The sequence below is a fragment of the Hermetia illucens genome, chromosome 5 (assembly GCF_905115235.1).
Source record: "Hermetia illucens chromosome 5, iHerIll2.2.curated.20191125, whole genome shotgun sequence".
Classification (NCBI taxonomy): domain Eukaryota; kingdom Metazoa; phylum Arthropoda; class Insecta; order Diptera; family Stratiomyidae; genus Hermetia; species Hermetia illucens.
In genome coordinates, this window is record NC_051853.1 from 82,406,788 (window position 1) to 82,434,672 (window position 27,885).

General features: G+C 42.8%; 2 protein-coding genes across 2 annotated transcripts; one reads left to right on the plus strand and one right to left on the minus strand.

The window, feature by feature from the left end:
* Positions 1-6,906: 6,906 nt before the first annotated feature.
* Positions 6,907-8,856, plus strand: LOC119658146 (neprilysin-4-like). The gene has a single exon (XM_038065413.1). The coding sequence runs from the start codon at positions 6,907-6,909 to the stop codon at positions 8,854-8,856; it is 1,950 nt and encodes a 649-aa protein (XP_037921341.1).
* Positions 8,857-25,620: 16,764 nt separating this feature from the next.
* Positions 25,621-27,620, minus strand: LOC119658305 (neprilysin-4-like). Its single transcript, XM_038065608.1, has one exon. It carries the CDS (start codon positions 27,588-27,590, stop codon positions 25,641-25,643), a length of 1,950 nt encoding a protein of 649 aa, XP_037921536.1. The 5' UTR covers positions 27,591-27,620; the 3' UTR covers positions 25,621-25,640.
* Between the last annotated feature and the right edge of the window lie 265 nt (positions 27,621-27,885).

Sequence of the window (27,885 nt, forward strand, 5' to 3'; positions counted from 1 at the left end):
CACTCCAGCAAAATGTTCAAATTGTTTTCCCATACAATGAAGATTTTCAAACGCATTCTTGACAGCCGACAAGCAACAGCTGGTGGATGCTTCACTTCTGGCATTTCCTCAGCAAGATACAACCTTAGCCGTACTCGTCGATTCCTCAGACATTGCCAAATCTGGCAGCCGTTGAACTCCTTCTCCAAATAGCTCAAACCCGGGCAACGGAACTACAGCACCTATGATCTTGAGTTTCCCGCCGCGTAACTCGTAAATAAATACTTCCAATATTCTCTTGAAGGCAAGTGGTTCACATTATTCACGGACCATAAGCCACTCACTTTTGCCAACTTCGGCACTTAAGCTTTATCAGTCAGTTCACTTCCGACATTCAACACGTGTCTGGAAAATATAACCTGGTTGCTAACGCTCTGTCACGTGTTGTAGACGTCACGATCCTTTCCACCGTCGATTTTCTGGCATTCGCGTTTCCACACATTCCACCTCAACATCGGCGCTTTGCAAGACTCGCACGGTTTCAGGTATTGTCTCACAAGCATCGACAGGTTTACGCCGTGGCGTGAGGCAATACCTTTGAAAAACATGACTGTACAATCTTGTACAGAGGCCCTCTGTCGAGAATGTATTTCACGCTTTGGTTTGCCGGCAATTATAATCATCGGCCAGAGAAGGCAGTTTAGGTCCTCCCTTTTCTCAGAGTTGGGTAAACTTCTCGGCTTTAAACGCCACCGGACAACCGCTTACCACTTGCAGTCCAATGAGATGCTCGAAAGGTGGCACAGAACGCTGAAGCCCGCTATAATGGCCCAAAATAAACTCTCTTGGTCGCAGGTTCTGCCACTCGTTCTTTCTGGCCTCCGAGCAGCCAATCGCGAAGAGTTTGCTGCAATTCCCGTGGCGCTGGTATACGGGGAGAATCTGAGACCCCCAGCGACCGTATTCTCAACATTAGGTCGGAACTCAACGCTACCGGTCCATTGCATCTGCTCAAGGACGCAATTCCAAAACTGAAGCAGCATTTTGAGCACCTCATCGGGCTTTTCTTCCGCATCCAAGTCTTTCAGAAAGAAGGTTTGCAGTTTCTCTTCCTTTAGTGTGTAGGTGAAGTGAGCAGCCTTCATTCGCAGGAGGACGTCCTTTGCTTTCTTGTAATCCGCTATATGTTTATATTTGATTCCGGACCCCGCCTTTTTGATAATAAAATCCGAGAGCCGCGCGTTCCCATTAAGTTGAGTGGCTAAATCTTTACCACCTAATTCATTCACATTGATGGGGGCACCCTTTGTCCCTTTTCTTTATTGCGGGTGCTATTTGTGGCCCCGGTCGAACTACTTTTAAATTTTCAGTCCTGCTTATGTTATTCTTTTCATTATTTCTCTTTTTTTTATACATAAACAAAAACTCACCCAGTTTTCCCTCTGCAGAGCTCTCATTGCTGCACTTTTCACTACCGCAACCAGCCTGGTTAGCACCCTGGGACATTTCCACCGCCACTTAAATAATAAATGTAGTTTAAGGAGGTCATCCCGTGTGTTGGACCCGGGGAATTGAATTTTTTTTGGTATCAATTGTATCTAGATATAGTGTGAAATACATGGGCATTGTGATTTTTCGATATTCAGAGTCGTTCGGAAATTATAGTGTTAAACAAGTAATAAGTCACATGCCAGATTTATGTCGATCGCCGTAATAAAACCCGTAATTATTAATCCGAATGGCGTTCGAATGATTTCGCGAAAAGGACAAGAATTGAAGCCAAGGCTATACATGTGTTTCTTCAAGAAACCTAAGTTTTATGGACTAGGTATAACAGATTAATGGCTAGTTAAGATTTTATGACTAAAAATCGCATTCTATTTTTTAAATGCGTTTTACTCGAAACTGCATATTGAAAATCTGCTGCCACCATAGCCAAAAATCTATCCAACGAAATTCTTTGAAATTTTCACGACTTATTTAGAACACATTTCTACGGTCCGCAAGGTAAGATAATTGCGATTCATTCGATAGTTTTTTTTAAGGTTTTGTGTGAAACAAAACCTTATTAGAATCGAGACGGTGTCTGTCTGTCTGTCTGTCTGTCTGTCTGTCTGTCTGTCTGTCTGTCACACCCGATTTATTCGGAAACGGCTAGACCGATTGTTACAAAAATTGGTGAGAGTATGTAATCTGGTGATCCCTTTACATGCAGTAAGTGGCGCCATCTTGTGTTAAGTTTAAGGGGGGGCTCTCCATACATGTGAATGGAGGGTGCAAATTTTTTTTTCACAGAATGTAGCCATGTGGGGTATCAAATGAAAGGTCTCAATTAGTACTTTTCGAATCTAGTTCAATATTTGATATTAGATGAAACATAGGGGAGTGAGGGTTCAAAATATGACCCACAAAAAGTGTAACAGGTCTCGTTCTCAGAACCTATCCAACCGAAAAATCTGAAAAAAATCACACTGGTGCATCTCTACGAAATCTAGGCCTCAAAATATATCCGGTTCCGATATCTTCACAAATAAAGTTAATAATAGTATATTTCCACATTTTAGAAATTTACCCGGCACCCCCCTTTATGTTCATCCCACAAGTACAAAATTTGGCATACGTATAATGAAGAACTTAAAGCACAGTTTGGTCAAGTTTAAAGAAAATCCAACTATTATTAACAAAGTTATAGGGAGTGAAACTTTACAATTTTTTGTGAATTTCGTGCACTCTACAACCCGCATGACGTCATCATCACATATCAATTCGTCAATACCACAACGAAATGAGTTCTTATGAATGGGGTCGCAAAGAATTATTCTGTTTTAGTTTTTTAGTTATCTGCCAACCAGACATGTGTGTATGTAGGTATATAATAGATGCGTGCTAATGAACTTTGCGGGTAGTGCCTAATTCAAATAGATATAAGAAGTAAATCGGAAATATGGGTACGATCGATTTATATACGTGCATATATGTGTATAGTATTCGGTAATAGGCAGTTTGTTTGTTTAGGGTGAGCGTGATATCTACGGCTGTAATAAGTACGTATGTCTCGTAGTTTGGAAAAATATGAAGGATTATGTTGGATTTGTAGCTATATACGGACAGAAAAATGTGCGTTGAAGTTTCTCACATAAGATGAACACAAAACCTTTATACCCGAAGCGCGAGCTTCCGGTATTCCGACTTGTTTATTCATTAAAGAAGCAAAACACCAAAATTCACAAAAAAAAAGTTTTACTGCGCACCAAAAATTTAGCTTTTAATATTTTTTAATAATCCTAGTTTGGGGACAGGTTAAATGGCGTTTACTTTTTTTCTTTAAGATGATCGCAGTGCCCTCTAGCGTGGCAACAGTAAAACACCTTTTTTGGAGATGGGTGTATAAATTGCTCTCTCTTTCAATAATGAACTATGATATTGAGCTGGAAAAATTACTACACATGCTCAAGATATTAATAAGTAATGGTGAAAAATTCGTATTTGTATCTTTATCCAGTTCTTCACAAAAAAAATTTAAAAGAAAAGCGAAGAAAAACGGCCTTCACACGAAATTATATTAACCTTCATCCGTCCCTTATTTCCCCACACATTAAAGTTCCTCGCGTATCAAATTGATACCCTATAGAAAGTAGACGTGTTTCATGCATTTTTATTTGGAAAAATAAAATAAATAATAAAATATTTCGAAAATATTTTATTTGAAAAAAATTGAATTCAGTTCATAAGTATTTATTAAAAAAAAAGTCGATTTTCGCAAAAAACTTTCAATCCCGAAATGTAAAAAATAAAAAAATGAATTAAATTATAGTTTATCAATGCAGTTTGTGCATAGTTTGAAATGATGTGCATTGCAAACATAAGTTATACACTTATCACAGCGATTGCTGTATACATTTTTGTTGTTTTTATATTCGCAATGTGCACAACGACTTCGTTTTCCTGCTGACGGAGCATGCGTGAGTTTTTGAGAATTTGGTAAATTCGATTTTCGCGATGCGTTTGTCGTTGATGTTGGCGCTGCTGATGTTGATGTCGTTGGTGATGATGATCTTGATGAAATATTCTGAATTTCATCTATAACAGCATTTGCATTTGGTGTTCGAGGACGAGTTTTTCTGTTCGCAATATATGGTGTAACTAATTGCTTTCCGAGCTCCACTAAGTACAAGCGACGGCAATACTTTTTTTCTCATATTTCCAATCTGCGTTGAGATGAATAAATATTACGAAACTGTTGCATGCTGAAGTATCAAGGATGTTACAGAAAAGGGCTAATGGCCAACGATTCACCTTGCGTTTGCAGCGATAAGTGCCTACGAGTTTATCTAGAGAATCAACACCACCTTTCGTCGCATTATAGAATGGAATAATTTCCGGCTTTTTTTGTTCGTCGTTAGCCACACTTTTCTGGTCATGAAGTGTACTAAATAGAGTGACAAAACGATTCTTTTTTGGTACGTAAGAGACCATTGTGCTGCGCAAATCATGATCGAACACAAATTCGGAATGATATACTGGTTTGTTTTTCATTTGCAGCAGCAATGGTGGAATTTCTTTTCGATTTTTTCTGATCGTTCCAATCAACTTGTTTTGTTTCTTTTTCAATTCTAGGGCCAACTGCCGTGAAGTAAAAAAATTATCTGTTGTGATGTTACGACAACTCAGTTGATTGCTTAGAGTCAGAACAACTCTTTGGCCTTGATTTACTTCTGCTTTACAATTTCGATCGCGACCCGTATATACTTCAAGATTCCAAGCATAATATGTACTTGCATCGCACAAACACCATATTTTGATACCGTATTTATGCGGTTTTGATGGTATATATTGTGTAAATGGGCAGCGACCGCGAAATGGTACAAGTTGTTCATCTACTGTAACGTTTTTTCCAACAGTGTAACACATTTTCAATCGATTCACCCATTTGTCGTAAACGTTTCGTATTGGTGCCAATTTATCTCTTGATCGAATTCCCTTTCTCTGTTTTTTGTCATCGAAACGAATGCATTCATTTATTAGTTTGAATTTGTTCAAAGTCATTGTGGCGCGGAAGATTGGTGGTCCTGTTTGGTCATCCCACAATTCATTTATACATTGCCCATGCGATCTGTACACGCCAGCTAATATTAGCAAACCATAATAGGCGCGCAAAGAAGCAATATCAACTGGTAACCAAAGTTCCTTGTATTTTCGAGATCCATATAAATTTGTCATTTCAACTATTGTCTTTTCGATTGGTTCTATGAATAATAGAAAAGACGACAAAATATCAGTACATCGTGACGACGCAAACAAAGTTGGACCTGTTCAAGCAAATATCACAAGCATAACAAGAAGAAGTAGAATATGAAGAAAAATTTACCAGGTGTTTCATGTAGAGCAAATGAAGCATTAGATCTATTCGGCAATTGTGGCGGCGGCTCGAAATAATAACAATATTTTCCATCTTTCGATAACACAAACTCCTTCGGTTCAGAACAAGTAGTTTCATGTTGCTGTGGTTCATTATCTACAACATCGTTGTCTGACTCGTATTCACTACTTTCATCATTTTCACCCGGTTCTGGTAAATATTCTTCGTCGTCACTACTAGTTTCAAATGGATCAAAATCACTTTCTTCCTCGTCGTCTTCACGAGGATCGAAATCAAATAAATTCGACATTTCGACAATAAAACGCGAAAGTGAACACAAAATAAAAATTTTCAAAACGCTGAAGCAGAACTGTTCTTTATGGCGTACGTTTGACAACTGAAAGGTGCATAACCGCTATGGTGCTGCTTACGCTTGGCCAGCAGACAGAACTGTGTTCGTTTGATAGCTACAAGAAAACAAATGTCGGTACTGTACCTCTGTTCCGAACACATAACATTACGTAGTATCAATTTGATACGCGAGGAGCTTTTACGTGACTTTTTTTATTGTGCCAATTGGGTGAAAAATAGAAAAGAAGGAAATATATTATCTAATGAATTTCATAAAAATATTCCTTGGGCCAAAAAAGCAGGTCAAAATATTAATATTACTACAAAATACAGAACGTGAAAGTAGCGATTCGTATCAAATTGATACGAGGGACGGATGAAGGTTAAGTAAAGTTGTTACTATATTTTTATATTGAAATTGAATTTTTAAAATTCTTTAGATTAATAACATAAATTTGTAGAAACATCCGTTGCCTACAAATGTCCCATAAGCGATGACAGTACCCCGCACTGTGGACAACCTTCACTAGTATTCACGACAATAGTCTTTGTACCTATCGCTGTACTCCTATTTGCCTTCTCTCTAACATTTTGCCCATCCAGAAAGCCAGTGTGTTTCCCACTCCCTCACAGATCAGGGCATCTTGGGCGTGTGTTATCGAATGCCCCATCGATATTCAAAAATGCACACAGATTGTTAGCCCATAAATTTCTATCCATTTTAGTGGTCTTTTAGGACAAGCAGAGAATACTTTGACTCACAGGGTAAAGTTGTTCGTTTGGAAAACGGCAATTGTCCCTCTTGGAATTCGATAGGTAAGTCTACCTGACTAACGTAGAGAACAGACTCAAAATTATATTTTTAACCACATGTGGCCACGGAAATTGTAACATGCATGTTACTTTTCCTGGGGAGACGCTTTTTCAGTGAATCATAATTCCAAATCGTATCAGACACTCCATTTGTGTCAAGTCTCATGAGTCCGAACTCATCCATGACCCGCGGAAAGAAATTTTGTTTATAATAATTTTCAGGACTGCCATTGTTAGTAGAATAAGCGAATTCCACCATAATCTATCCAAAGCACTCTGTTGGGAGTTTCCATTTTTTTAATAAATCAAAAGTTCGAGTATTATCACTTAGCGAGCTTGAGTTACCGAACTGAAGCCACTTCATTTCTCAACCCATCAGTCCCGCAGAGTTATTCACTCTTACAATGTGGAAGTGTTTAGTATTCATTTTGGTGCAAATATGTGCTGCAAGTTTAGTAGGTAATCTTTGGCAGATCTTCCAAAGGATACCGCGAACAAGACAGGTTGATCCGTGCAGTGACTTTTATCAGTTCGCTTGTGAAGCAGGAGCAAACGATTTAGACGTGGACAGTTACAGTGAAAATACTACTTTGGGTTTCTTAGAGATTGCCAAACAAAGAGTAGCGGAGTCGCTGTCTAAAAGTCTTAGCCGCAACTCATTAACCCGCCACCATCATGAGGAATCATTGAAAAACACAAGAAAATTTTATTTAGTATGTTTGAACACTCAATCAGGAAGCGCCTTACTTGAACTCAAAAAGCTACTACAATCGTTCGTCAATCTTCCAATAGTGAACGAAAACTGGGATGAAAAACGTTTCAAATGGGCGGAGGAGACATCAGCTCTGCGAAAATATGGGGTGCAAGCCATCATTCACGAGTTCGTCGCTCCTGATTGGAAAAATGCTTCGGCCCCCAAAATCTACTTCGTTGCTCCCAAATTCGACTTCGTTCATAAGGAAGACTTGCTGGGGACTTCACGGAATAGTGGCGAGCTTGTCTCCTTTTACAAAAGATACATCGAATTGATATTCAAGAAACTGGGCTTAAGTATTCAAAAGGCTGGAGAAGTATCTGAAGAAATTGTAGCATTTGAAACCGAAATTGCAAAAATAGTCCCCGATGAGAGCGATGTTACCCCGCCACAGTCAATTTCTTTTAACGCCCTCAGCGAACGCATTCCTCAAATTGATTGGCTAATATACTTTGCTAATATCCTAGGCAGACCTATTCGCTTAAGGTCACCGCTAATAGTAATCAATGAGGAGTACTATCGCAAATTAGTGAACTTAATATCTCGAACCCAAAGACGAGTAATCGCTCAATATTTGCTTTTTAAATTCATGTTCAAATTCAGGGCAGCAGTAGAAGATGCACATAGTCCGGAATATTGTTTGGAAGATGTTATCAAGAAAATGAAAACAACTGTCGGCAAAGTCTTCGTCAACAACTATTATTCCCCCGAAACGAAGCAAAGTGTGAGTGAGATTGTGGCAGACGTGAAAGAAGCTTTTGCGGAAATGTTGAATGAGTCTGTTTGGCTGGACCAGTCGACGAAGAGTCAAGCTCTTGAAAAGTTGCGTGCAGTACGCACAATCATAGGATATTCGGATGATTTGTTTACAGATAACAGGGAAGCATCTATCCGTCTCACCAACAACTATTACGAAAATTGTATGGAATTGGCAAGGCATGAAGCAGAAATTGAGCATAGGCAACTGGAGAAAGGATTGCATCCTTGGATACCTAGCTCTGTGGATCCCAATGCATTCTACAACGTGACAGCAAATACGATATTCATTCCTGCTGGATTACTAGTTCCTCCTGTATATGATAAGACTTATCCTAAATATCGCAACTATGGAGTCCTTGGAGCTATCATTGGCCACGTGTTGACCCATGGATTCGACTTCGAAGGAAAGGATTATGACTCCAAAGGGTCCCTGCAAACCTGGTGGACAACGAAATCGCTCATTGCCTACTATAGCCATCTGGAGTGTGTCCTCCCACAGTATAACAACATTTCTGCATCAGAATCTCGGGAAAGTGTGGGAGACTTCGGAGGTCTAAGCGAGAATGTGGCTGACAGTGGAGGAATACAAGTCGCGTTTCGGGCCTACATGAACTGGAAACGGAGAAATCAGCAAGAACTGCTGCCAGCAGGAACTATTACTAGTGAAAAGCTATTTTTTATGAATTTTGCCAAATTATGGTGCACTCCTCAAAGCAACTCTTCTTTGTCGAACAAATATCGCGTATTTAACTCCTTGGCCAGTGTACCCTCTTTCGCAGATGCTTTTGGCTGTAAACCAGGTTCCAAAATGAATCCAGTTAGAAGATGCAAGCTTTGGTGAACCTCAATTTATATACTATTTTAAATAAATGATTTAGATTGAATCATGAGCTTTAGTTCAACACAGTTTAGTGGGGATTGTATGTTTATTGAAGAAAATAGCTGGCATTTCGTCTTTTCTTTCCTTACAGGGACCATTGAGTACAACTGAACAAAATCTAATAGAATCGGAGTGAAGAAGTTAAATGCGCTTTCAAAAGACTTATTCAGAAATAAGCAAAGCAATGGTATAAACTATAAAAGGTTAACTGACGGAGTGAGTTACCATTGGGTCTAGATAAACAAGAAATGCTTCGATCGATTGCAAACACTTGCATGGCTTACATATCTGAAAAGGGAGGTTAGCAGAAAGTAAGCAAGTCACATGTTATATTTGAAGATAGAAGGGGCGCTCTCTTTTGATTTAGGTCAAGGGCGGACTCTGCTTCATTGTGGGCAGTAATCTGTTGAAATATTGAATTGGTCATCATTAGAATTCATTTGCTATTGACATTGATAATTCCAGGAACGTTGATGCAGGTAAAGTTATATTAATATGAATGATGCCTGATACGTGCTTTGCAGATATTATTGCTCTCCTGCATTCCAGACGTATAAAAGTGGCTGACGTAGGAAATTTCGACTACAGGCAAATCAAACATCGTCTGCATCAACTCTTCTGAAGATCACAATGGAAGGCAACGGACACAATCGACATATTCATAGAGCGTAGAATGAGCACATGTCTGCCAAATAAGATCAATTCATAGGAGTGAAGACCGCAGTCCAAAAACTGTCAGTCTTCGAATGTTCCACCAGTTCAACGTTGGTCACCAAAACTCAAGATCTGACCGCGTTTCAAAGGGTTGCAAAGAATTCGTTGTATTTCGTCATAAAAACAAGTTCTTCGGTCGCAACAGGCGAGATGTCAATGAAGTTCGCCCCAAACCACTGTTCAAAGAAGTCCAGGCAAAACCAACCATCGCTGGCACCATGCTTCAGATACGGTCCAAGGGGAGTATGGGTCCCAAGGGGTAAACGTGGATTGTTACTCACGATGAAACATAAAATTCGGAAAACGCTAGCTAAACCAACACCAGCGGCTCTACTACACAACCGCTATGCCCACCTCCATATGATGCTCGCTGGGAGTTCTTTTTTAATGAAAAACTGCAGACGGAGAAGGATGAAGCGGAGTTTTCTGCTCCTGAAAACGGGGCAAGCTGCAGCAACTGGTCCTCCAGGTTGACGGTTGGGTAAGGTTGAACAATTGCTACGAAGTCAGAAAAGGAGCCACAGAATCTATGGATTACACAACGACTGACCCGGCAACGAAAACCGAAAAACGATTTGCTCATTTTCATATGGAACGTTAGTTCCCATTAAAGATCAGGAACTACTATTCTGTTAAATGATAACCTGACCGGAAATAAGGCTGATATCAGAGCGTTATTAAAGATGCCCCGGATAGGGACCCATTTTCTGGAGAAGAGCCACAAGCGGTTTTGAAAACATAAGCGAGAGGCTGGGCCCCCTGCAACAACGAGCAAATTTACAATAAACCTCATTAACATTCACGTCCCTTCTGAGTTGCTGTTATTATTCTGTTAAGGAAAGTTGCACTGCGTCCTTACACAGTGTACTGTGAAGCAAGTGTATAACCGGTAGGAATTTTATTATACTCCCTTCTTTCAAATATTTCAACTTGGCATCTGGTATTAGCTATTCTCCCAGGTGTTTCGACCTACTTTGCATATGTGCCGAATACTCCCCGCTCTCAATGTACCAAGTAATCAGTGCCAAGTTTCATTCGTATGTCACAGCCACGCTCTCCCAGTTTGCCCTCTTATTTGAACGTTTTTCACACTTCTTATCGAAATGAAACTTCGTTATCATGTCATCCCTTGGTATCAGTATTTGGGGATAACACCTTGAAAAAATATAAATTTTCCATCTATTTAGGCAGCTTCACGCTTCACTGATACTCCCGAGTATTCTGAAGGTGAAGAAGAGTTAATACCAGAAGATATCCAGGGATGTTGTTGAGCATGTCCTCATTACCGCACTGATACACATGCAAGCCTGTTTTCGGGGTTTGTGTGACTGCTTGGCTGTTGTTCTGAGTGGAGTTCTTTTGTCTAGATTAGCACCTCATAGGTAATTACTTGCTTTACTATTGCTGCTATGGACCTGCAAATCACCAGAGCCAAAAATCTCAGAAAAGAAACACTTCCACCCTGGAAGCAGCATGGCCGAAAGTGGCAACAGATGGAAAACGCTCCTTTAAATAATCGCAAAAACACGACAGCGGTGCGAAATAAGCTAGGCTAAAGCTAAAGTTTTGTTTTGGGATGTTAGGGATCCTAAGCCAACATCCATTTGATGTTGGACCGAACCAAATGATGAGCAACTTACTCCCACGTTTTTTGGTCACGGACCCCTTGTTTGGAGCAGGAGCGTTTTCTACCTGTTGCCACTTTCGGTCACGCTGCTCCTAGGGCGCAGGTGAGGCAGTATCTGCCCTGGACGAAATCGCTAGTCTTTGGTTTTATATACTTGGGTGCTGTGCCCCAAACGATGTGTCCGTGGACCAAAAAAAGTAAGTTCCTCTCCAGCATTTGTTAACTCGGTCAGGAGTTCATCCACTACCAAACTCCATATAAGCGGTGATAGTACCCCGCCCTGTGGACAACCTTGAGTAGTATTCCTGACAATAGAATTTATACTTGTTTGTACTTCTATTTCTCTACCCTCCAACAGTATGCCCTTCCATTAAACCAGAGTGTTTCCCACTCCCTTACGAATCACGGAATCTTGAATCTCTGTGTGCGATGTGTTATCGAATGCTCCTTCGATATCCAAGAAGGTACACAATGCTATTTCTTTTGTTTCTATGGAATTCTGCAATACATGTCAGCTGATATAGAGCAGCCTCCGTTGACCGTCCTACCCGAAAAGCGTGGTGAAACTGTAGGGGATTACGCATTAGAACGTTAGATCTAATATAGTTGTCTATAAGCTTTTTCACTGTTTTGAGCACGAATGATGTTAGACAAATGGTTCTGAAAGATTTTGGGTGTAAAGAATCCTTTTTATCCGCTTTCGGAATAAAGACTATTGTTGCCTGCCTCTATGCCCTTCATCATCATCAACGGCGCAACAACCGGTATCCGGTCTAGGCCTGCCTTAATAAGGAACTCCAGACATCCCGGTTTTGCGCCGAGGTCCATCCAGGGATCATCCTCATCCATACGGATTAAGTGACCCGCCCACCGTAACCTATTGAGCCGGATTTTATCCACAACCGGACGGTCATGGTATCGCTCATAGCTTTCGTCATTGTGTAGGCTACGGAATCGTCCATCCTCATGTAGGGGGCCAAAAATTCTTCGGAGGATTCTTCTCTCGAACGCGGCCAAGAGTTCGCAATTCTTCTTGCTAAGAACCCAAGTCTCCGAGGAATACATGAGGACTGGCAAGATCATAGTCTTGTACAGTAAGAGCTTTGACCCTATGGTGAAACGTTTCGAGCGGAACAGTCTTTGTAAGCTGAAATAGGCTCTGTTGGCTGACAACAACCGTGCGCGGATTTCATCATCGTAGTTGTTATCGGTTGTGATTTTCGACCCTAGATAGGAGAAATTGTCAACGGTCTCAAAGTTGTATTCTCCTATCCTTATTCTTCTTCGTGTTTGTGTTTGACCAGTGCGGTTTGATGTTGTTGATTGATTCGTCTTCGGTGCTGACGTTGCCACCATGTATTTTGTCTTGCCTTCATTGATGTGCAGCCCAAGATCTCGCGCCAATCACCGCCTGCTCGATCTGGATGAAGGCAGTTTGTGCGTCTCGGGTGGTTCTTCCCATGATTTCGATATCGTCAGCATAGGCCAATAGTTGGGTGGACTTGAAGAGGATCGTACCTCTTGCATGTGCCTCGGCATCACGGATCACTTTCTCGAGGGCCAGGTTAAAGAGGACGCATGATAGCGCATCCCCTTGTCGTAGACCGTTGGTGATGTCGAATGGTCATGAGAGTGATCTTGCTGCTTTTATCTGGCCTCGCACATTGGTCAGGGTCAGCCTAGTCAGTCTTATTAATTTCGTCGGGATACCGAATTCTCTCATGGCCGTGTACAGTTTTACCCTGGCTATGCTATCATGGCGGCCTTAAAGTCGATGAACAGATGGTGCAACTGTTGTCCATATTCCAACAGTTTTCCCACCGCTTGCCGCAGAGAGAAAATCTGATCTGTTGCTGATTTGCCTGAAGTGAAGCCTCTTTGGTATGGGCCAATGATGTTCTGGGCGTATGGGGCTATCCGGCCTAGCAAGATAGTGGAGAATATCTTATAGATGGTACTCAGCAACGTGATACCTCTATAATTGCTGCTCTGTGTGATATCTCACTTTTTATGTATGAGACAGATAATGCCTCGTTGCCAATCGTCAGGCATTGATTCGCTGTCCCATACCTTGAGCACAAGTTGATGAACCACTTGGTGTAACTGGTCGCCTCCATATTTAACTAATTCGGCTGTAATTCCATCGGCTCCTGGCGACTTATGATTTTTTAGCCGATGAATTGCACAGACTGTTTCTCCTAAACTTGGTGGTGGCAGTATTTGTCCGTCGTCTTCAGTTGGTGGGACCTCCAACTCGCCGATGTTCTGGTTGTTCAGTAGCTCATCAAAGTACTCAACCCATCGCTCTAATATGCCCATTCTGTCGGAAATCAGATTTCCCTCTTTGTCTCGGCAGGATGAGTATCGAGGTGTATAAGGTTTCATCCTGCTGACTTGTTGATAAAACTTCCCTGGTGCGGTTCCTCCCTGTACTTTTCTAGCTCACAGACTTGTTGGTTCTCCCAGGCTTCCTTTTTCCGTCTGTGAAGTCGCTTCTCCGCTCGACGCAGTTTGTGATAAGTCTCTGCGCGTGCCCGCGTTCTTTGAGAATGCAACATTACTCGGTATGCGGCATTCTTCCGTTCCGTTGCTAGCTTGCATTCATCGTCAAACCAGCCGTTCCGACTCCTTTTGCGGCTGGGGCCAAGTATGTTTGTGGCCGTATCCATGATGACGTTCTTCAGGTGATTGTGAAGATCATTTGTTGATGCTTCATCTCCAGGTCCTCTGTTGACTGCGATCATTGCGGCATCCATTTCCCTCTTATAGGTGTCGCGGAGGGTTGTGTTGTGGATGGCTTCAGTGTTCACTCTCACCTGATTGTCAGAGGGAATTCTAGGTGGTATTGTTATTCGAGCTCGGAGCACCATGCCAACGAGATAGTGATCAGAGTCTATATTGGCCCCCTTATATGTTCTGACATTCATCATGGCTGAGAGGTGGCGGCGTTCGATCAACACATGGTCAATTTGGTTGAAAGTGGTCCTGTCTAGAGAGGCCCACGTATGTTTGTGGACCGCTTTCCGCGCAAACCAGGTACTTCCAACAACCATTTCGTGTGACCCTGCTAATTGAATAGTCCGCAGTCCGTTATCATTTGTTTTTTCGTGTAAGCTATGGGAGCCAACGTATCGCCTGAATACGGGCTCCTTCCCTACTAGACTGTTAAAATCCCCAAGTATGATTTTCATATCATATCTTTGACATGCTTCGAGGGTTCGTTCTACTGCCTCGTAGGAGGTATCCTTCTCCGACTTTGCAGTCTCCTCTGTAGGGGCGTAAACGTTGATGAGGCTTATATTTCTAAACTTGCCTCGCAAGCGCAGAGTGCATAGCCGTTCGCTTATGTTTTCAAAGCCGATAACAGCAGGTTTCATTTTTTGGCTGACTAAGAAACCTACTCCGAGGACATGGTTTACTGGATGACCGCTATAATATATGGTGTAGTGGCTCTTCTCCAGGAAACCGGTCCCTGTCCATCGCATCTCTTGCAACGCTGTTATATCAGCCCTATATTGGGACAGGGTATCGGCTAGCTGCTCATCAGCTTCATCTCTGTACAGGGAGCGCACGTTCAATGAGAAAATGCGCAAATCGTTATTCCGTGTTCGTTGCCGGGTCCGTCGTTTTAAAATCCGTCCTGTCCGAGGCTCCTGTTGTGGCTCCGTAACAAGTTGTTTTCCGTGTAGGGTTGTCAGCCCTACCCAACCCCCAACCTGGAGGACCAGTTGGTACAATTTGTCCCGTTTTTAGGCGCGGGAGACTCGCCTTCAGACTTCTCCGTCTACAGCTTTTCGTTAAGAAAGAGCTCCCAGCGGTCACCACGTGGAGGTGGAGATAGGGTTTGGTAGTAGAGCTGTTGGTGTTGGTTCAGCAGGCATTTCCCAGGTTTTATGCTCCATCGTGGGTACCAATCCACGTTTCGCCCTGGGACCTATACTACCCTTTGACCACCTCTATGCCCTTGGAATATATAATAGGGATATGCTGCCCCTTGCCACCCCTAGAAGAATCTGTAAGATGGTTTGTAGGCGTCTCTCGAGTAGTGCTGGGAAGATGTCATTTACTCCAGATGATTACAGTGGTTTCAAGGTGCCCACTGCCCAACTTACCCTAGCTTCCTAGTATTCCTCTTTCGCTAGTTTTCAATTTTCCTTTCTTATCCGTTTGTTCGTTGTTGGAATGTCATGCAGATATGCGCATTAAGCCGTGAAGTCGGACCCTCGGAAATGGATTCTGAGAAGCAGATGTACTCCGTCCTCCTCGTTCTGGGCAAGTGTCCCATTTTCCTTTTTCAGACAGACAAAAAAAATGTGCTATCTTTGACTATAGCTTTGTATAGCCTGATTACTTCTGTTCAATCCTTTCACAGAATTCCATGAAGCCGCTCCGTGTTGTTACCCTGATCACGCTGCTATAGACAGCCAGTGCGTTTTTGTACCTTGGTCAGTCTCCGGTTTGTTTTCCCCAGTTGAACAGTTTTCACACCTATGTTCTCATTCTGGCTAGGTTCCTATTCTACCAAGGTAAATCCCTTGATGACTTAACTGTCTTAGTCGGGCAGCTAGGCTCATATCCGTCAATAACGACTTCCAGTTCCAGTTCGCTCCTGATAGATGAGTCATGTTGTTACTCAGGTGCGTTGCGTAGGAGTCCCAATATGTTCTCCTGGGATTCCTGATTATTCCTTTTATTTCGAAATTGTCCTCAATGTCGAATCTGATTATTCTCTGATCCTAGATACAAGACTCATCCTACACCCTCCAATTCCTGACCAGCCCGTTCATCAGAATATTCCATAGAGATATGTCTAGTACCTCTTATCTAATGCTGGCCACAAATGTTGAAGCGTTCTCTAACTTATTCTTCTTTTTTCAGCCTTTGTCCCGTTCACAGGCGGGGTCGGCTCGTCATGATCAGATTCGCCACTGTATTTTATCAAATTGCTGATCTTGATGCAATCGTGAGTCTTTCAAATTCCCATCCAACGTATCAAGCCACCGTTTTCTTGGCCGACCATTTGGTCGCTTACCATCGACGTTAATGTTCAGACCAATCTTAACAAATTAATTACATAACTATACCATCGAAGACGCCTCTTTCGCAATTTTTCCACAATTGGTGCAACTCCATGTCGATCGCGGATATCCTCATTTCGGATATGATCAAAACGTGTCACGCCACTAGTCCAACGTAATATCTTCGTCTCCATTGACGCAAGACCCCGTTGATTGTCTTTTATAATCGGCAAACACTCAGAACCATAGAGTGCGGCAGAACGGACGACATTGTGGTAAATTTTAGATTTGAGACCCTCGCTGATATGTGGATCACAAAAAACACCAGTTATGGAGCGTCCTTCATCCAGGTTTGCGCTAATGCGTGAATAAATTCAAGAAAGTATCCAACTCTTTCATTGGTGCGGCTGCTTCCCCAGACTTTGTGATGGGCGCTAGCATTGCAGCCAAGGAGATTTGGTAGAGCCCTTCTCTTACAAAACTTTGCCAGTCTTGCGATTAGCTCCGGTGGAATCAGGATGTTGTCTTCTGGGAAGTAGCCCGATGCCAACAGCCACATGGTCTCTAGTCTGGAACGCTGAAAGATATATATATTTATTATTATGTTTAAGAATGATCCCAGCTCTTGATTTTTCCCAAGAGGAGTTGCAAATTATCTGCATTCATCTTCCTTGCAGACTGCGAATCTGCCTCCAGGACACCCAGTGTTCCTGAGTCAGCACTATTCCAATGTTGTTTTTGGAAATTGCCCTTGCAATTATTGTAGATGTAGCTTCTACATGGTGAAGGTTTACTTGGGCTACCCTAGTGCTGGCCATTGGCTTCGTTAATTTTTTGAGCTCTTCTCCACTTTTGGAGTATGTTATCATCCTCCTCTTCCGATATGGTGCTTTCCCACAAGATCCAGGTCTGGGTCGTCCAGCTTCTCTTCTTCATTGGGTAGCAGATCTACTTCCCTGCTCGATCCAGTCGTTTCAGCTTCTATGGCATTCGAGATTCATGCGGGAACCTCGGTAAGTTTTCCACCCGGTACCCTCCTCGCCTTTTCTCTGTTAACGTGCGCAAGTATGTTGCCAAATCTGTAGTGGATCTGGTAACTTCGACGATTGCTCACCTTTGCCCCCCAATTGACTCCTGAAGACTCTCCATAATCGCGTATGGAGATCCCCATTCTGGGCAGTTAGAGGGCCCATGAGATCTTCCTTCTCTAGTGCAGCTTTACGAAAAAACACTTTCACCACTGAGCACTGCTCCTGGCATATCCTCCTCCGATAAAGATGACTTAGATCTTCCTGAGCCTTTTTAAAGGTGTCTTCTGGTTTCAGACTTTCCTTCAGATAACGCAACCATTTAACACCTGCACCACTGAGGCCTGTCTCTTTCCTGACATTTGATATACTGATTCAGAAGTGTTTCTGCTTGCCCCTGCTTTTTGAACAGTGGTCTTTGTTGGCTGTAGTCTTCGCAGTGTGCCAATGTTGATCTTGACTACAGTGATTGGCGCCTCAACTTCAATCTTTTCGGCTGAAATCACTTGGGTCGCGATGTTTTGGAGATGTGCCTCCACCTGATTGGCCAGTTTGTGTGCAGTATGGGGTCCCATTTATCTGGTTTTATCTTTTCAGTTTTTTTTCCTTTATTTGGTTCCCACGAGTACGGAGGGCCGTACTATAGCCCCCATAACACGGTATGGTCAAACTTACTCACTGAGGTGGCCAGGTATCAATGAGACTCGTTTCGAACACAGCCAGTTATGCACGACTTCGAACTATCCAATGGGCACAGTTCGCATGACACCCTGGATTGCGGAGGTGTTTTTCGACTTTCGAGTCTAGATCCGTAGCGTATTGTTAGCAGCAGGTGCACCTCGTGCAGGGTGTTATTATCACCACTCATTAACGGTCTTGGTAGACGAAACGCTCGACTCCTAGGGAGTCATATATCACTCTCGAAAAGAGTTTTATCACCCTCAGCTATATTACGCGTCAGTTTACACTGCAGTTCACTGATTGAACCCATCCTTCACGATATTATGAGGTCCGATAGCTACGTTGTGGGCGTCGTCCAAATCGCTTCTTCCATCCATGAATCTCGAACCTCGGCACATTACATCCTTCTGATCGTTTAGTGTAGCGGTTCATTCGAGATAGTCGAGAGATTTGTCCGATTCGAAAGCATTTTTTCAACCCCCGCGCTCTTTCAGTGTATGGGTCTAGCGACTCTTTTTACTTTCGACTCTGTCACCTCGTATACAGTTCCTTCCTAGTGGCATTACGGAAGTCCGCAGTCATTTTGGAAGTATTCGCAAGCTTTGTCTCATAAACAAAGTGCGTGCCTCAGTTGCTAGAAGTTTTAAGGGGATCTATTCCGCCAGGATGTAGTTTCCTCACCCGATGCTATCCAACATGTGTTGCAGACCACCAGCATGATTGCGCGGTATGCTGAACTTATTTTCTTTCAGTTCATAGTTGTATTTAATACTCCCGACCAGACAGGAGTTGTATATTAGGCATCGTCCTTGCTAAAAATGAACTAGCCTTTGTTCTCTTCTTACGTGCATAGTGCAAGTGCTCCTTGGAAATCAACTTGGTGTTAACCTTTATTCCTATGTATCTGGTAATTTATTTTGTAACAATCTCGTGATTACCAACCTAAATTTTGGCAGCGGTGCTTTTCCTGCGACCTCTTCCGTCTTTTCCTCCGCTAAGTCCAATTTAAACATTAGTAACCAGTCCCTTCGTAATTAGCACTGCTGCCAGGTCGTCTGCAAAAGCGGTCGAAGTTGTATAGTAAGCGCAGCCCAAGCACTCCATCATAAATAACGTCTCACAGCATAGTTTTCAATACGGAACCTTTGGGAATAGCGTGACAATGTATTTCTTTAATGCGTCGTCTGTTTCGTACCAACGGAGCCTCTGGGAGAGGTCTCGCGGAAATTGATACGGCCGACTCGATAGATTATGAAGTAGCTCGACAAATATTTTTCCCATAGCGTTTAAAAGACAGATTGATAAGATAAGGTTATGTGAAGAAGACTCACCAGGGTATTTTTAGTGGTCTTTTAAAAGAACCGATTGCTGCTTCTGCTACTGATTGGGGAACGCTCCTTCCATCTAGTAGCCTGGTCTTAGGGAACAACTTAAGGGCTTTGTTTAGAATCCTATCCAATAGTGCAACTTAGTTTCTCTTCAGTACCTCAGATATGAGGACGACGTTTTGGCGAACGATTGGGGCGGGCATTTGTCGGTCGTCTTTAGTTTGCGGGACCGAACGTTCCGATATGCACATACGATCGGAAGTCAGACTTCCCCTTTTATCTCGAAAACATAAGCATCGAGATGTGTATGGCTTCATTCTGCTGACTTATTGGTAAAACTTGCGCGTCTGGTGAGGTTGCTCCCTTACTTTTCGAGTTCCTAGATCTGTTCCTTTTCCTAGGCTTTTTTCGTTTTTCTACCTATAAAGTCGCTTCTTCGTTCGATGGAGTTCGTTGCTAGCTTATATTCATCGTCGAACCAGTCATATCGACTTGTTCTATGTTACTAGATTGGTGAAGTACTGTGAGAGGGGGGCACTCCCACTTCTCTTCGGTTCCGATGCCAACGATCATCAAGAACTCTGGGGGAGCAGCATTTATTCTTACCAAAAAGGTACAAATATATAACATAGGGAGCAAAAACTCACTGACCAACACTGGACAAGAATACCAGCCCTAGACAAGACGTACTAGACATCTTCTTTTTCTTCAGCCTTTGTCCCGTTCACAAACCGGGTCGGCTCGTCATGATCGGTTTCGCCATTTGGCTCTATCGAATGCCTGATCGAGGTGCAATCTCGAAGCTTTTAAATCCCCATCCACCCAGCCACCGTTGTTTCGGGCTGCCTTTTGGTCGTTTACCATCGACTTCGCTGTTCAGACCAATCTTGGCAAGTGAATTCTCGTTAACACGAATTCCGTACTAGACATAACTCTGGGAAATACTCTAATGAACGGCTGGTTAGGATGTCGAATCACAGAATTGGACATTGAGGGCAACTCCAAAATAAATAGCATCAAAAGGAGTCCCAGGAGAACGATTTAAGACAATTCAATGCACCTGAGCAATAACATGGTTCACTTACATTAGGGGTGATATGAGGAGCGAATTGGAACTGGAAACAATGGAGGAAGACCTCAACAAAGGGGAAGGGAATTCTATGAATTGATTACCAAACCATAAACCAGGCTATGCAAAGTTATAGCTAAAGACATTTCAACATCGTCTGTCTGTCTCAAGAGGAAAGACGGAACATTTACCGGGAACGAGGAGGAGAGAGTACATCTGATTCCATTTCCCACGGTCCGCGGAAGCTGACAACATTCGAACAATAACGAACAAAAGGAAAAGAAAGGAGAATTGGAAACTAGCAAAAACGGTTGCTAGGAAGTTAGGATCAAGTGGGCAGTGGGAACCTTCGAACCACTGAGAGAGGCCAAGAAACCATTTCAAAATGATAAGGGGCAACATAGTCCTGGCATAGAGACCGGCAATAGTAGTCTTTATTTCGAAAGAAAAGGAAAACGATCCTTCTCACCCTACTCTTACTCAAAACAGTGGAGAAGGTCATAAAATATGTTAGAACTAACGTTCTAATACGTAATCACCTACAGTCTCACCACGGTTTCCGGGCAGGACATTCAACCGAAACTGCTCGGTATCCGCTGGCGGATGCATTGCAGGATTCCATAGAAACAAAAGAAATAGCACGGTGTGCGTTTTTGGGTATCGAAGGAGCATTCGATAACAAATCGCACACAGCGATACAAGATACCCTGATCCTCAAGAGAATGGGAAATACCCTGGCTCTCTGCATGGGCAGAATGTTAGAGAATAGACAAATATAAGTACCGACAGGTAGAAATTCTATTTTTAGGAATACTACTTGAAGTTGTCCACAGGGTGGGGTACTATCACCGCTTATGGTAGTGTATGGTAGTAAATGAACTCCTGGACGAGCTAGCAAATACTGGAATACACGTTTACGCTGACGAGATTATTTTAATCGGTAGGAGCAAAAATGAGGATGTGACAGAATCCAAACTGGATTAAGGGTTACTACCGCCTGGCGCAGGAAGTCGAGGCTGCGTATCAATCCAGCCAAAACCATCAACTGAGAACCATATGGCTACATTGCATGGAGGTGAAACGAGAAGCAGAAGTCAAATATTTGGTGATTACACTAGATCAAAAATTACTCTGCAAGGGCTCTGATGACTTGCAGGTCTATAGCAACTAAGGCATCCCGAAGATATTACTTGGGATATATACTGCAATAGTAATGCCAATGATTACCTATAGGGCAGTAATCCCGACAATAAGAAGGTAATTCTGAGATTAACTCTTCTTTATCTTCAGAATGGCCTGGAGTATCACTGAAGCGGGAAACTGCCTAAATAGAAGGATAATTTATAAAATCGTTTTCGTTGTCGAGTCAGACGTTATGTAATCATGCATTCCGCGGCTCCTTTTCTGACTTCGTAGCAATTGTTTTCTGTGTAGGGTTGTCATCCTTACCCAACCGTCAAACTGGAGGACCAGTTGCTGCAGATTGCCCCGTTTTCAGGAGCGGAATACTCGCCTTCATCCTTCTCCGTCTGTAGTTTTTCATTAAGAAAGTACTTCCCGCGAGAATCACATGGAGGTGGGAATAGAGGTCTCGTAGTAGAGCTGTTGCTGTTGATTTACCTGGTGCTTCCTTAGTTTTATGTTCCATCGTGAGTACCAATCTACGGTTTCGCCGTAGGACCCATAATACTCTTTGACCACATCTGAAGCATGGTGCCAACTTACTTTTGTTTGGCCTTCTTTGAATGGTAGTTTGGGGAACTAGCCTGTTGTGACCACAGAGCTTGTTTTTATGATGAAATACAGCAAATTCTTTGCAACCCTTCGAAACACTGTCAAATCGTGAGGTTTAGCCAGCAACGTTGAACTGCTGGAACATTCGAAGACTGACAGTTCTTGGACTGTGGTCTCCACTCTTATGAATTGATTTTATTTGGCAGAAATGTGCTCCTTCTACGCTCTACGAATATACTTGTCAAAATGTCGATTGTCTTCGCTGCCTTCCATTGTGATCTTCAGAAAAGTTTATGCAGACGATGTTTGGCTTTCGTATAATCGAAATTTACTACGTCAGCCACTTTTATACGTCTGGAAGGCAGAAGAGCAATAATATCTGCAGCGCAGCTATCAGGAATCACTATTATTTATCTAACTTTACCTGAATCAAAGTTCCCTGAATTCTCAATGCCAATACCAAATGAATCCCAATGATGACCAATTCAATATTTCAACAGATTACTGCCCACCTGCTTTAGTTATTTTAGTTTACTGGGGGAGCCGTAGCTCCGAGCACTCAGGCCATTGTTAGGCCCATTGTGCTATCCCCGTAAATCGCCTATTCAATGGCTTTCCGCCTACGGCGTTCGCAGGCTTTAGCAAATCTGAGAATATTCTCCAAAGGCAGGGAGTGTGCAGATTTGTCAATGAAAAAAACCTTACCAAGGTGTCTTCGTCTGAGATCTGAGGAGGCCGGGCAAGTGCATAAAAAGGGCCGTCACCTTCTCCTCCCCACATTGGCTATAAATAGCCGAAACCACCACCCTACTCTTTTCCATATAGTAGTTTACGGAACAGTGTCCCGTTCAAAAGCCTTGTAAGGTTTTCATGACCCACTTCTTAGGGAACAACAAAAATGCCACTCTAGCGATACCAGCTTCTTTCACATGGATTTTCGCCTGCCAGCAAGAGTTTAAATTTCTCCACTCGGTTGCGTGAATCCTTCACCCTTCAGAGTAGACTTAACAATGGATGGCAAGATTCCAAAAGCTGGTTCTGGCCCCACCATTGTGGATCCAGACACTCCGTGAGCCAGTCTCTCGCCTCTTCATTAATAGCACCCACAATCAAGAATGTTTCGTTCAGTCAGCTAACTTTCGGCAGCACCTGATTAAAACTCCACACCAACTGGCTTGATATGTCATTGCTGTTTAATTCTGATAATGCTGCTTGACTGTCGGAACAGATCCCAATGGTGCGACCCCTCCATTTTTGCCACAAACATTCTTCTGCTATATTAGGCGATGACGGCTTTAGGGTTGCTTACCAGGGCAGAGGCAAATCGTCAGACGCTGCCTCACCTCTGCCCTGGAAGCAGCGTGACCGAAGCGGCTCCCAGATGTTAAAGGAGCACTTAACATTTATCAACCATTCTTTTCATTTGATGATTACGACGATTTCAAAGACGAACCTGGAAACCATATGATCGGCCGGCATCAGAGCTACCGGATGTTTGCCAAGAAATTTCCAGATAGACGCATGACCGTCTGATTGGCAGCCTTTCCACGCCCCATTGGTGTCGAGTCTATATCCACTGCTGGCTGCTTTCCGTTTCACCTCTAAGTGAATGGGGGTAGATTTAGGATAACTTCAAGGAACTCCAGGAATACAAGCCTCTGAATCTGCGTTAGCAGCTTCCTGCTGTTAGCAAAGTACAGTCTCGGCCACCACACGATGCATGCGTACATCAAAATGGGTTTTATTATGGACGTATGCATCCAATGTATTCGCTTTGGTGAAAGTTCCCAGGTCTTACTATCGCATTGCTACAGCACCAGAACAATCTGCAGGATTTCTGATATTGTTCCTAAATATGGTGTTTCCATGTTAACTTGGAGGCAAAATGCACTCCTAAATACTTAAGTGTGTGTTTCAGCTTGATTTTCGCCCCTACGTTCCTATTGAACAAAACTATTCCAGTCTTCCTAGCGTTCACCATGAGTTCATTGCGAAGGCACCAACTGTGGATTTCATGCGCGGTCACATACTGTGTCTGTAAACTTTCCGGTAATTATTATGGCTAGATCGTCCGCAAATGCTTGTGCGAAGACTTTTTTGCCCTCCAAGTGCCACAGCAGGGTATGCATTACCAAGAGCGCGGAGAGAGAACCCCTCCCTATAGGCAGCCCTACGACACCCTGCCTCGACAGACTTCTGGCCGACCAATATACGGATTTTTCTCCACTCTAGTATGTGAAGGATCCAACTGATTAACAGCGCATCACAAATTGCCACGAATGAGGCATAATTGAAGGCACCTTCGATGTCCATGAATTCTTATTCGTATTCTTATTCGGCCATCGCCTTTTCAATTTTTGCGGTCAGTTCATGCAGTGCTGTCTCTGTGGATTTGCCTTTCTGGTAGGCATGTTGCCTATGGTGAAGTGGCCACTTAGGAATGTGTGGATCCCTTATAAACCGAACTACTAGCCTGATCGGTCGAAAGGTTTTTGCGTCCGGGTAGGTGGGTTTCTTTGGTTTGGGAATAAATATCACCTTCATATCACGCCAATTAATTGGAATATAAGCGGATGCTAGGCATGCACGATATATATTCCGATCCAGGTCATCGATTCCCTCGATTACTAGCGCAGGAATAATGCTATCCGGACTCGCAGACTTGTATCTATGGAACGAGTTAAATGACCATTTTATTCGTTCCAGTGATATTACTTTGCATGCCAAATTCCAGTCTGTCAGCCTCGAGATTAGATTTTGGATTCTACCTGGGAAGTGCACTTCAAGCAAATAGTTTGCCGTTTCTTATCGCTTACTGTGCACCTCCCGTTCTGTAAACGTAAATAACCCAGATTCTGGCTACGTTCTTTAACAAGAATCCGCTTCTGCTTTGAGAGTTAGTCTCTTCACAAAAGCGTCTCCATGATGATCGTTTAGTCGATCTCATTCTCTTCTTTAGAGCCTTCTGTCCCTCTTTATAGCGATTCCAGCCAGTGGGAGAATCACACTTCAGAGCACGATTGAGAAGCATCCTTGTCGTTCTCCTCTGTTTTGCCAAATTCGAGTTCCACCATGGTGATTTACCAATCTTTGGCGTCTTAGGTGGACAGCTTTCTTCGAAAGCTCTCACGCTAATTATGATCAGCTGGTTTGTCTTCTCAATTCCAGCAATGGATCTGATGCGCCTGCCGGCGATCCTGACTCGGGCGCCCAGTGCTCTGGTTTGCTATGAAGCAGGGTCGATTCTTGACCTAAATCAAAAGAGAGCACCTTGTCTGTAGGGCCGTCATTCTATCTTCAAATATAACATGTGACTTCTCTACTTCCTGTTAACCTTCTCTATCAGATAGGTGAGCCATGCAAGTGTTTGCTATCGTCGAAGCATTTCTTGTTTATCTACACCTAATAGGTAACTCACTCCGACAGTTAACCTTTTATGGTTCATAACGTTGGTTATTTCTGAAAACAATCAATACTAAACTGTATTAAACTAAAACTCATGATTCAATCTAAATCTTTTATTGAAAATGGTATATAAATTGAGGTTCACCAAAGCTTGCATCTTCTAACTGGATTCATTTTGGAACCTGGTTCACAGCCAAAAGCATCTGCGAAAGAAGGTAAGCTGGCCAAGGAGTTAAATACGCGATATTTGTTCGGCGAAGAAGAATTACTTTGAGGAATGCACCATAATTTGGCAAAATTCATAAAAAATAGCTTTTCACTAGTCATAGTTTCTTTCGGCACTTGCTCTTCCTGGTTTCTCCGTTTCCAGTTCATGTAGGCCCGAAACGCAACTTGTATTCCTCCACTGTCAGCCACATTCTCGCTTAGACTTCCGAAATCTCCTACACTTTCTCGAGATTCCGATGCAGAAATGTTGTTGTACTGTGAGAGGACGCACTCCAGATGGCTATAGTAGGCAATTAGTGATTTCGTTGTCCACCAGTTTTGCACGGACCCTTTCGAGTCATAATTCTTTCCTTCGAAGTCGAATCCATGGGTCAACTCGTGGCCAATGATAGCTCCAAGGACTCCATAGTTGCGATACTTTGGGTAGCTCTGATCATATAGAGGAGGAACTAGTAGTCCAGCAGGAATGAATATAGTATTTCTTGTCACTTTATAGAATGCATTGGTATCCACAGGGCTAGGTACCCACGGACGCAACCCTTCATACAGTTGAATATGTTCAACTTCTGCTTCACGCTTAGCCAATTTAACGCAATTTTCGTAATAGTTGGAGGTGAGATGAACAGAAGATTCCATGTTATCTGTAAACAAATCATCCGAATATCCTACGATGGTGCGTACTGCACGCAACTTTTCAAGAGCTTGACCCTTCGTCGACTGGTCCAGCCAAACAGACTCATTCAATATTTCCGCAAAAGCTTCTTTCACGTCTGCCACAATCTCACTCACACTTTGCTTCGTTTCGGGGGAGTAATAGTTGTTGACGAAGATTTTGCCGACAGTTGTTTTCATTTTCTTGATAACATCTTCCAAACAATATTCCGGACTATGTGTATCTTCTACTGCTGCCCTGAATTTGAACATAAATTTGAAAAGCAAATATTGAGCGATTACTCGACTTTGGGTTCGAGATATTAAGTTCACTAATTTGCGATAGTACTCCTCATTGATTACTATTAGCGGCGACATGGTGTCAATAGATATATCTAGAATGTTAGCAAAGTATGTCATCCATTCAATTTGAGGAATGCGTTCCCTGAGGGTGTTAAAAGAAATTGGCTCTGGCGGGGTGACTTCGCTCTCATCGGGGACTATTTTTGCAATTTCGGTTTCAAATGCTACAATCTCTTCAGATACTTCTCTAGCCTTTCGAATCGTTAAGCCCAGTTTCTTGAATAGCAATTTAATGTATCTTTTGTAAAAGAACACAAACTCGCCACTATTCCGTGAAGTTCCCAGCAAGTCTTCCTTATGAACGAAGTCGAATTTGGGAGCAACGAAGTAGATTTTAGCGATTGAAGCGTCTTTCCAATCAGGAGCGACGGACTCGTGAATGATGGCTTGCACCCCATATTGTCGCAAAGCTGATACCTCCTGCACCCAGTTGAATTTTGTTTCATTCCAATTTTGGTTCGGTATTGGAAGGTTGATACCCGGGTGTAGTAGCCTCTTGAGTTCAAGTAAGGCGCTTTCCGGTTGAGTGTCCAAACATGCTGAATAAAATGTTCTTGCATTTCTCAATGATTTATCGTGGTAGTGCCGGGTTGATGAGTTGCGACTAAGACTTTCAGACAACATCTCTGCCACTCTTTGTTTGGCAATCCCTAGGAAACCCAAAGTAGTATTTTCGCTGTTACTGTCCACATTTAAATCGTTTGCTTCTGCTTTGCAAGCGAACTGATAAAAGTCACTGCACGGGTCAACGTGTCTGATTCGCGGTGTCCTTTGGAGGACCTGCCAAGCATTATCTACTAAACTTGCAGCACATATTTGCACCAAAATGAATACTAAATATTTCCACATTGTAAGGGTGAATAACTCTGCGGGACTGATGACTTGAGAAACGAAGTGGCTTCAGTTCGGTGACTCAAGCTCGCTAAGTGATAACACTCGAACTTTTAATTTATTAAGAAAAAAGAAAACTCCCAACAGAGTGCTTTGAATAGATTATGGTGGAATTCCCTTATTCTACTGGTAGTGGCTCTTCTGACAAATATTACAAATAAAATTTCTTGCCACGGGTCATGGAAGAAGTTATAGATGAGTTCCGACTCATGAAACGTAACACAGATGGAGAGTTTGCATGATGAATCACCGA

Coding starts and splice junctions, on each gene's coding strand:
- LOC119658305 (XM_038065608.1), bottom strand. CDS start 27,590: ATGTGGAAATATTTAGTATTCATTTTGGTGCAAATATGTGCTGCAAGT.
- LOC119658146 (XM_038065413.1), top strand. CDS start 6,907: ATGTGGAAGTGTTTAGTATTCATTTTGGTGCAAATATGTGCTGCAAGT.